Here is a 9,048-nt window from a genome sequence, read left to right as displayed (position 1 = left end):
CTGCATCATTTTGCCAGTGTTCTGGAATATGTGAGAGATTATACACTTCCTCGACTGAACCTTGTGTTCTTTAATTAACATGCAGCAGTGGTGAGGAGAGGAGGGAGGGTGGGGGGGGGGGGGGGGGCTGCACCTCGTCTTTACCCTGGAAGAGGGGAGGGAAAAGGAGTTGAGTGGCTGGAGAGGGACTGAGGCTCCTGTCTCTTTCTAAGAGTATTAACCGTAGAGTGTTCTGGTGATGACAGGGCTGTCAGGGTCAGATGGCTGTTCAGCCTGATTAGACCGGCTCACAGCAGATCCTCAGCTGGGATCACTGCACTGCTACAGGCGAGTTGGAGCTACAATTAGGCTTGAACAATGCACTGCTGTGGTTAGGCTGGGAGGAACAGGGAGCGGTGGATCGTCATTGGGGCAGAGCTACAGGTTGTTGCGGTCGGACTTCATTCTCTGCTGCTGAACGACACGACATTCCAGTTTGTGGTAGCAGAGACTACAAACAGGTGGACTCCGCTGTGACAGAAGGATCTGGAATTCACTCTGTGATTGGAAATGACGATTTAAGAGCAGGTAAGGAAAAACAGTCAGTAGAGAAATGTATTTGCTTTTTTTTTTTTTTTTTTTTACCCCCCTGCAGAAAATCATCATAATTAGATTTAAGTAATTAGATTAGAATCTTATCTTGATTGGCAAACTTCTATCTATATCCATGAAGATGAAATGGGGGATAATCAAGGTTCTCCAGGCTGAGAGAAAGGGCACTGTGGTGCACAACCTCAGAGACGGTTGTTTCCGTCAAAATGTGATGTGTCAGAATCAGTCACTCATACAGACGCATCTATAAATACAGCTGCAGGGGTTTACTATAACAGGCAGTCAGCTTGCTTTTTTTGTCAGCGCTCGCACCGTTGCAGGGTTGCTGCCTGCTGTCCCTGCAGAACTTTCTGTAACTTCCAGTCAGTGATTTGTGGATTTTCCAGTTAGCCAAGGTGTCTTCTGAGGTAAGGCTTCTAATCTAGGCTCTCCAACTTTGCTATTTACTACGTCTGTTTCTTTAGGCCGGGTGACTTGATTGGAGGTGGGAATCTGCTCACTGAAAGGCAGTGATTTATTCTACCAAAAGTTTCCTGTGTCTTTACTGCTAACCTCAACATTGACCTGTTTATCTTTTGGCCTCACGTTACAGGAACTGTCAGAAAGTTTGACAACTTACTGTAATGCAACTTTAAAATATTGTTGGCATCAATGTTTTATGTCTTTGTGACCTGACGCAGCCGCTGGCACGGAGACAGCCAGGGGAACAGACATTGGTATTTTTACGAGCCAAACGAAGGTAACAGAGATGTTTGGCTTTAGAGTTTTGACTGGAATGATTCCTATACTGTTGGTTATTTCTCTCGTCTCTCGTCTTTATGCTTTTATATATTGCTTATAGATGCAGTTTTCATTGTCAAGTCAATGGCTAAGGTGACTACAGCGTTTTGAATTTTCGACAGTCTCGGTTTTAGTTTTGATGCGCCTGTGTTTATGTTACTGTATAAATCCAGAAATCACATGACAGTTGTGTGAAAAATGTTTTTAGTAGAATAAATGCTCTTTATGCTCATTTTGAAGTGACTGGATAGAAAATAAATGACCTTTAACCTGATCAGCATGAGATAAATTCCTAATAATAGACAGTCAACAACCTGAAATAGACTGCACGCTTCTATAGGATTTGGTGAGTAAGTCGACGTGTGATTATGTTGTTTGTGTGTGTGTATTGTCAAGACTGGGTGAAGACAGCTTACCCAGAATACCCCTGGACTTTCCACGGTGAAGCCTGTTTGTGGAGAGAGAGGAGGATGACATCTTTGATTACCTTTTGTCATATTTTCCCATCCATTTCAAAGTGTACTGCACAGTCCAAGAAAGGCAGGGCGTTGCCCTTAACAGCTTCACGGGTGAACTTGATGTTACGATCCACCGTTACGATCCATGTGGTCTGTAAAGGCCTCCACTTATTGGGTCCTGATTTTTTACCCAGGTGTTGTCCACATACCTGAACCAATGGCTGGGTGTCGTCCCTGTAAAAGAGGCCAGGGTCTTGCTTTCCACGTTGGCTACTGTCGGAGATACCGGCGAACCCGTGGCACAGCCATGTTTCTGCCTGTCTGACACTGCTGACGACGGGTCTGAGGGGGCTACCTTCCTTGTGGATTCTGGGAAGTCTAGATGCATGTAGTGGCTTCTCCAGTGTATAGTTGGTCGTAAGGAGGTCTGCCAATGGCGATCTCTTTCTCTAGATGTTGTAGGAGGCTGATGGGTTTTTCTTTTTGTAACTGGTGGTTGGGCCCCTGAGTCGCTGAGCAAACCAGAGTCACATTGGTGTGGTCGTCGGTTGTGTTCAGTCGTACTACTGTCAGCGGGTAAGATGGTGATGTCTCGGTCCTTTCTGAGTGATGCCTCCTGGTTGGTGAGGTTGGATGCAGGTGTTTTGGCACTAGCAAGTGCGGCTGTAGCCTTGATTCTGAGTTTTTCTGCTTCTGTATCTGTCAGCTTGGTATTGTGGGTGACTGATTCTGCTGCTGTGACGAGGTCTACCTACCGGGATCTGTTTTGGTGTCCCTTGGATAGGACGCCTTTTCCCGCTTCTGTGAGAATTCTGTCCGACAGGTTCTTTGCCCAATCCTCCCGTTTCTCTGTCTGACCTGTGCTGTGTTTCTTGCTTCTCCAGGTCAATTCAGTTGTTGTGTTCGGATGGCTCACTTTTGTCTTTTGTCGCAACAATTCAAATTTGTGTTTGCCGTTCCTTACCCTTGGTGTGCTTTGCCATCTGGGCCTTCTCCACAAATTTGGTGACGCCCTTCAAGATTTCCCTTGATAGGGTGTTGATTCCTCCACTATTTGGTCAATCTTGGTAGCCAGTGCATCGCTTCATCAGTCTGACAGCTGCCCTCCTGGTCTCCATATTATTGATTAAAGTCATTTTCATTACTGTTTTCCTGAAAACTGTTGACTGAATGCTGTTTTTGTATATTTTTTACTTCAGAATTGCTGGTTGATGGAGTTTGTGCGGCAGAGTGGTGACTACTGCCATGCACAACACATTTAGATCCTGTTTCGGATGAAGATGCACCATGCAGTCCTTCGGCCCTGAAACCTGAAAGTCCACTGGCCTTTCGCCCTCGGAACCAGCCAGCACATGGGGTAACAAGTGGAGGCACGACACTGAAAGCTAAGTGGAGCAAGAAGGAAAGACGGAGAGGGTAAGGGACTGGACAATCAGAGAGAGAAAACAAAAAGACGTCCATAGAGACCTAGCCTCCTGGACTATAGGATACAGTCAGCTGATGGCATAATTTAAGACAAGAGGGCCTCACAGTTTGGAAAATACCTTGAACATCTACACACATATCTACTGCAAGGACAATCGACAGGAGACAGGAAGTCTACTGTCAACTGGAGGCCTGACATAAGTTAAAGACAGCTAACTGCTGCAGCTGGAGCAAAAGGTGACAGATCTGAACTAAATATTGTGATGCACTAATGCTCTTTAATCTCGGCATAAATGACAGTGGTCATCACAGGGGTGTGTATTGTTGTTTTTGTTTGGTTAGTTTTGAGCTTAAATTGAATTTATGGCTGGCTTTTCCAGAAGAGGATTTATTCATAGGACTGGTTTGGTGTCCCAGGCCTTACATAGAAATGATCATATTATCCCTGTTTTGCATTATATTTTTATTCCTAGAAATAATAGGAAATTATTTAGTGATAAATCACTTCTGGCACCCTGCTCACACTGACAAAACAAATGGAGAAGAGGAGCATCCAGATATGCCTTCTGCCTACACTACTGTGTTATGGCTTGATAACATTGACCATATTGCAAGAGTGCAAAGTAATCACTAACCAAGCCAACAGCATAGTTTTTTCACATTCACTTTGTTGCCTTTCTCTGTTTTACTAGTACCGGTACATTGTATTCAAACTGATGAAATACAAATAATTCTTAGCAGTGCTTTTAACTAAAAGGCCACTGTGGATGCTTTGTTAAATGTTTAAAATGCCTAAATCATGAATAAGGGCATAATGATCCGTGCGGAATTTGTAGGTTATCCCCGTGTCTGCATGGATTTGCCTCCAAAAACATGCAATTCAGGTCAATTGATTATTCCAAATTGTCCATAGGTGTGAATGTGTGTGTGTGTGTGTGTGTGTGTGAATGGTTGTATGTCTCTGTTTGACCCCACTATGCGCTGGCGACGCATTCAGGGTGTACCCCGCCTCTTGCCCATAGCAAGCTGGGATAGGCTCCAGCACACATGTGACACGCAAAGCTGAAAAGTGGCTGTAGACGACACGAGGATTACATCCTTAATGAAATCACATGGTTTTACCATATTTAAATCTGAGGACAATGAGGTCTAAAAAAGATTTCTGGAAACACAATTGTGGTATAAGATGTGTACACTCTTCTTTTAATACCTGGTTAAAGCCCTGTTTCTAGATTTGCTTGTTATCACTAAACTGAAACTTGCCTGCAGAGACTGCAAGTCTGTGGCCATGTGAGGTGTTTTACAACAGGCTAGGCAACGTTCCAAGAATGAAAAAGTCGTAGTAACAGGAGTTCAACTTTTTTTAAGCATTAGATTTTAGTTTTGCATAACACTTCCTGTTAACACTGAGCTAGTGACCAACTGCTGATTGCTTATACATAAAGGTCAGAGGTCATCCTTCGAAGTAAAAGGTTACACTGGTCACCATGAACCGTCCAGCTCCAGTGGAACTGTGCCACAAGAACATGAGATTCCTAATCACACACAACCCCACAGACAGCACACTCAGCTCCTTCAGAGAGGTAAGAAATATTTGTATGTTCACAGATACACATGCACATAAATTAACACCATATATGTGTATATATATATATAATAAATAAACTAAGTATTGTTTCCATGGCTGATGATGATATATCTGAATTATTTTGTGATTTGGCTTGACTTTTACAGTAATGTACTGTGGTCTATGGCCTATAACAAATGTGAGAGATATATTGGTATTGATCTTTATGATGTTTGATATGCATTTATATATTTTTTTATGATATTTCAATATCAGAATTTTTTTTTTTAGGACCTGAAACACTATGGTGCCACCACAGTTGTCAGAGTCTGTGATATCACTTATGATAAAACGCCATTAGAGAAGGATGGCATTAATGTGGTGGTGAGCCCACACACACACACACACACACACACACACACACAGCCAGCCAGTCAGTCAGACAGAGGGACTGCAGCTGATCTGCTTTCCTTTCAGGATTGGCCATATGATGATGGAGCCCCACCCCCCAGTAAGCTGGTTGATGATTGGTTGAGTCTGCTTAAGAAGAAGTTCCAGGAGGAGCCAGGATGCTGTGTCGCTGTTCATTGTGTGGCAGGACTCGGAAGGTGAGAGGCCCACCAAACATAAAAAGGAAACACAAATATCTTACACCAGGAGTGTATCAACTTTCGTTAAGGAGGGCCTGATTGGATAATGTGAATTAAAACAATCAAAGATTTGTGCACCGTATGACAGGCCAATAATAACACATTTTTAGATAAAAAGCACGAGCCATATTAAATCCGACCTTGATTTTAAACATGCCTGTCTTACACAGTCCAAATTGATCCCAAATTTCTGTTTCAGAATAGTATTTTGAAGTTTTTATGACTGTTTTTATTCGTGTACACAGGGCTCCAGTTCTGGTTGCCCTGGCTCTGATAGAAAGTGGGATGAAATATGAAGATGCCATTCAACTCATCAGACAGTAAGTACCACATAGCATAGCAAATATAGTAAAAGAATGTAACAGGAAAAAAACGATATTCTCGATCTTTTCATTCTAATTGCTGTAAAGTGTACCGTGCTAAAAGGTCAAGTGGAGGCCTTAGACTGGGTCAAATGCTTTCACTTAGCCACGGCTGCTTTGGTGCCATCTGCTGGTAGTATCAGGGTAGAAAATGTTACCAAACACACTGCTACCCTGCTTTTACACAAGTCCGACAAACTGAAGTGCAACATGCAGCATGATAAATGAACAAGAGAAATCATTTTTGTCATATACAAGAACTACATATGCAAAATATGGCACTAAAGATTTTTCTAATGCCTGATAATGAGTATCATGACTCCACATATGTATTGTACAGAAAAGGTGCTCAAAGAGGTCTCTGATATTTGTGCAGTCAGTGCTTGTAGTGCTTTGAAAGAAAGTGCAAATACCTTTGACCAGCACCATAAGTGTTTATGTGATTTTCAGGAAGCGCCGTGGAGCCATCAACAGCAAGCAGCTCACCTACCTGGAGAAATACCGATCCAAGCAGAGACTCCGCTTCAAAGACTCTCACGCACACAAGAACAAGTGTTGCATCATGTGAACGCACACAGCCTTGTTGCATCCAAACATCCGTGTACTATCATTTCTATTCTGTTTGCATTATTTTTGCTGTTTTTAAAGGACCCTGGGAAGGCTAGTGACAACTTTGTGGTGATAACGGGGATCCTAATCAAAAATAAAAATGTATATCCCTCAACAAAATGCTCTCAGGAATCCAATCACACAAGCCTTGTCACTTTGGTAAACACTGAAACAAACAGGCCCCCTTAGCCCAAGTGCACCCTGGGATCGTAAAAAATAATAAAAATAATTTTAAAGAAATTGTATAAGATTTGTATGTTTGTAGTTTTTGGTATGTTTGCTCCCTAATTTACAGTAGTTGACAGTTTAAAAAGATGGAAAATATGGGTGAATGAGAAAAAGAAATCAGAAAATTAGGACTTGTAGCTCGTAAATAAGGCACATCTGACTTTTTTATTAGATGGTTCTGGAAAAAGACACAAAGTTGTGTCGTAACATTGATAATGAGACTAACAGAAGTGTAATAAGTGTCTCAGGAGAGATCTGGATTGACTGTGTGTTACTAGGATAAGCTGAAACTGTTGGCCTTCAAAATGCTCGAATCTAATCAGCTATTTTAAGCATTCTACTATTCTGTTATAAACTATATACAGTTGTTCAGTATTTCTCTGGGATTTTACATGACATGAAAGGCCCACTGAGACACTTTTAAGCAGTTATGGTTGAATAAAACTTACTCTCAGTCTAAGTGGGGAAATAAGGGTTCATTCTTTCACCATTTCTTTTGTCATTTATCTCCAATCAACATGGAGATCTTGTACTCAAATCGTAGATTAAGCATTTTGGTTAACACGATGCCTTTCATTTGTGGTTTACTTTTCTTTCACTGTTCAATTTTGCACAAGTTTTTACATATCTGTGACTGTGTGCATCGACATATATGCTCTGTTTACTAGCAATCACAGAAGGAAACATTAAATCTTACAGTACATGTGTACATGTGTACTTTAAGATTTAACAGAAATTTCAGTTCTCCTGTGGTACCAATATTATATATTTCCTCCATTCTCAAATGACAAAGAAGGTAGTTGTAAATAATATTAAAATATGTAGCAATAATATATTAGTATAAGAAGGTCCTTGAATCAATTTCTCCTGGAGCCTTTCTGTGGGGAGTTTGTATGTTCCCCCCATGTCTGCGTGGGTTCTTTTTGGATTCTCCAGCTTCCTCCTACCTCCAAAAACATGCAAATTAGGTGAATTGGTGATTCTAAATTGGCCATAGGTATGACTGAGTGTAAATGGATGTTTGCCTGTCTATACATTGCCCTGAGGTGAACTGACAATTTGTATGGGCGTTACCCCGCCTCCAGCCTGGTGTCAGCTGGGATAGGATAAACTCAGGACCCAGATTTGGATAAGCGGCTGAAGACGGGGCAACTACTGATCGCATTGTCTTCAAGGAAATGAATTTGCCTTTACTCTAGAGTAAATGAATGAATGAATGAACTCTCTTGGAGGTTCCACTCATACATAAAGGAAATGAGCAAAGTCATTTATGTTCCCATCTTAGTGAGGAATTATCACTAATGTAAATCTGTTAATAACAAAAAAATAGCATCTTTGTCCTATATTGTCAAAATGAGGAAGTTCTTAGTCTAGCACAAATGCTTTTCTGCATATTGCATCTTTTAGACTAGGTTACAGCCAACCTTTTCTTTCTTATGCAGTATAGTACCGGTGTATTGATTTATTTTTATTGTTCTGAACAATGTGTGTAATCAATCGCTACTGATGCTTTGTTGTTGTTGATTTGTTTTTCTCACATTTTTTTGCTGATTTTGATGCTGATGCTGTTTAAAGCTGCAGGTTGCTTATGATGGTCTTATGAAATGAATTCTGAACAACAATTTGTGACAGAAAGATGAAAGCAGAAGGAGTCAAACTGAAGTAAAGAAACAACGAGTCATGGAGAGGAATAAGGACCATCTGTAACTAAATGCTTTAAAAAAAAGAATTGTAAGCACATTAACAAATATTTATTTGTTCATATCAAAGGTGTGTGTGTGTGTGTGTGTGTGTGTGTGTGTGTGTGTGTGTGTGTGTGTGTGGTATGTCCGTGTGGCTGTCCATGTTTGTTTGCTTGAATGTGTGTGTGCTTATTGCTTGTCTTCTGCTTTTGTTAATCATTTGGCCTGGCCTGAACTGACACTTTTTAATGTACATATATAGAAAAGGATTGTCTGAATGTATGTAAATTCTTGTAATATTTAATAAAGGTCTTTTTTGGATTGTCCTAATATAAACTTTCTGCTTCAGTTCCTCTGTCACACTTGATTAACAGTTTACAATTACTTCTCAATAATTACAGTGCCAATCTAATAGGATTGAATTGAAGCATATTCTCCGTCATACATTTTCTATACCTGTGGTGGGCTGAAGCCTGCCCAGTGGTCACTGGTTGAAAGGCAGAGTATTCCTTGGCCGCATTGCCAGTTCATCTCAGGGTCTCCCATTCTTTTAGAAAAAAAAAAGATTATCTGGTCATTTTAGAGTCATTAATTCACCCAAATTGTATGTGTACTGTAGGAGGACCCATAGAAATGCAAAGACAAACAAATATACAAACTCCACAAAACAAGTCTCAAATCTGGATTTTAATATAC

General features: G+C 41.0%; 1 protein-coding gene across 3 annotated transcripts; it reads left to right on the top strand.

Annotated features, from left to right (window-relative positions):
- The first annotated feature begins 212 nt into the window (after nt 1-212).
- LOC137910350 (protein tyrosine phosphatase type IVA 3) lies at nt 213-8,688 on the top strand. Of its 3 annotated transcripts, none has more exons than XM_068754790.1 (7): nt 213-567; nt 3,029-3,491; nt 4,700-4,837; nt 5,113-5,205; nt 5,299-5,429; nt 5,717-5,791; nt 6,284-8,688. In XM_068754790.1, the coding sequence occupies exons 3-7, from the start codon at nt 4,742-4,744 to the stop codon at nt 6,399-6,401; spliced, it is 513 nt and encodes a 170-aa protein (XP_068610891.1). In that variant the 5' UTR covers nt 213-567; nt 3,029-3,491; nt 4,700-4,741; the 3' UTR covers nt 6,402-8,688. The 3 variants fall into 3 exon arrangements, with proteins under 3 accessions (XP_068610891.1, XP_068610897.1, XP_068610905.1); XM_068754796.1 differs by lacking the exon at nt 213-567 and adding an exon at nt 911-998; XM_068754804.1 differs by lacking the exons at nt 213-567; nt 3,029-3,491 and adding an exon at nt 976-998.
- Nucleotides 8,689-9,048: the final 360 nt, after the last annotated feature.

Source organism: Brachionichthys hirsutus, chromosome 3 (assembly GCF_040956055.1).
Source record: "Brachionichthys hirsutus isolate HB-005 chromosome 3, CSIRO-AGI_Bhir_v1, whole genome shotgun sequence".
In the NCBI taxonomy this organism is placed as follows: Eukaryota; Metazoa; Chordata; class Actinopteri; order Lophiiformes; family Brachionichthyidae; genus Brachionichthys; species Brachionichthys hirsutus.
The sequence above is the reverse complement of the archived record's forward strand: the minus strand, read 5'-3'. Positions and strand labels throughout refer to the sequence as shown.

Bases quoted from the DNA above. Each gene is read 5' to 3' on its own strand.
- LOC137910350 (XM_068754790.1), top strand. From the start codon at position 4,742: ATGAACCGTCCAGCTCCAGTGGAACTGTGCCACAAGAACATGAGATTC. The intron at 4,838-5,112 runs GTAAGAAATATT...TTTTTTTTTTAG, and splicing joins CACTCAGCTCCTTCAGAGAG to GACCTGAAACACTATGGTGC. The intron at 5,206-5,298 runs GTGAGCCCACAC...CTTTCCTTTCAG, and splicing joins AGGATGGCATTAATGTGGTG to GATTGGCCATATGATGATGG.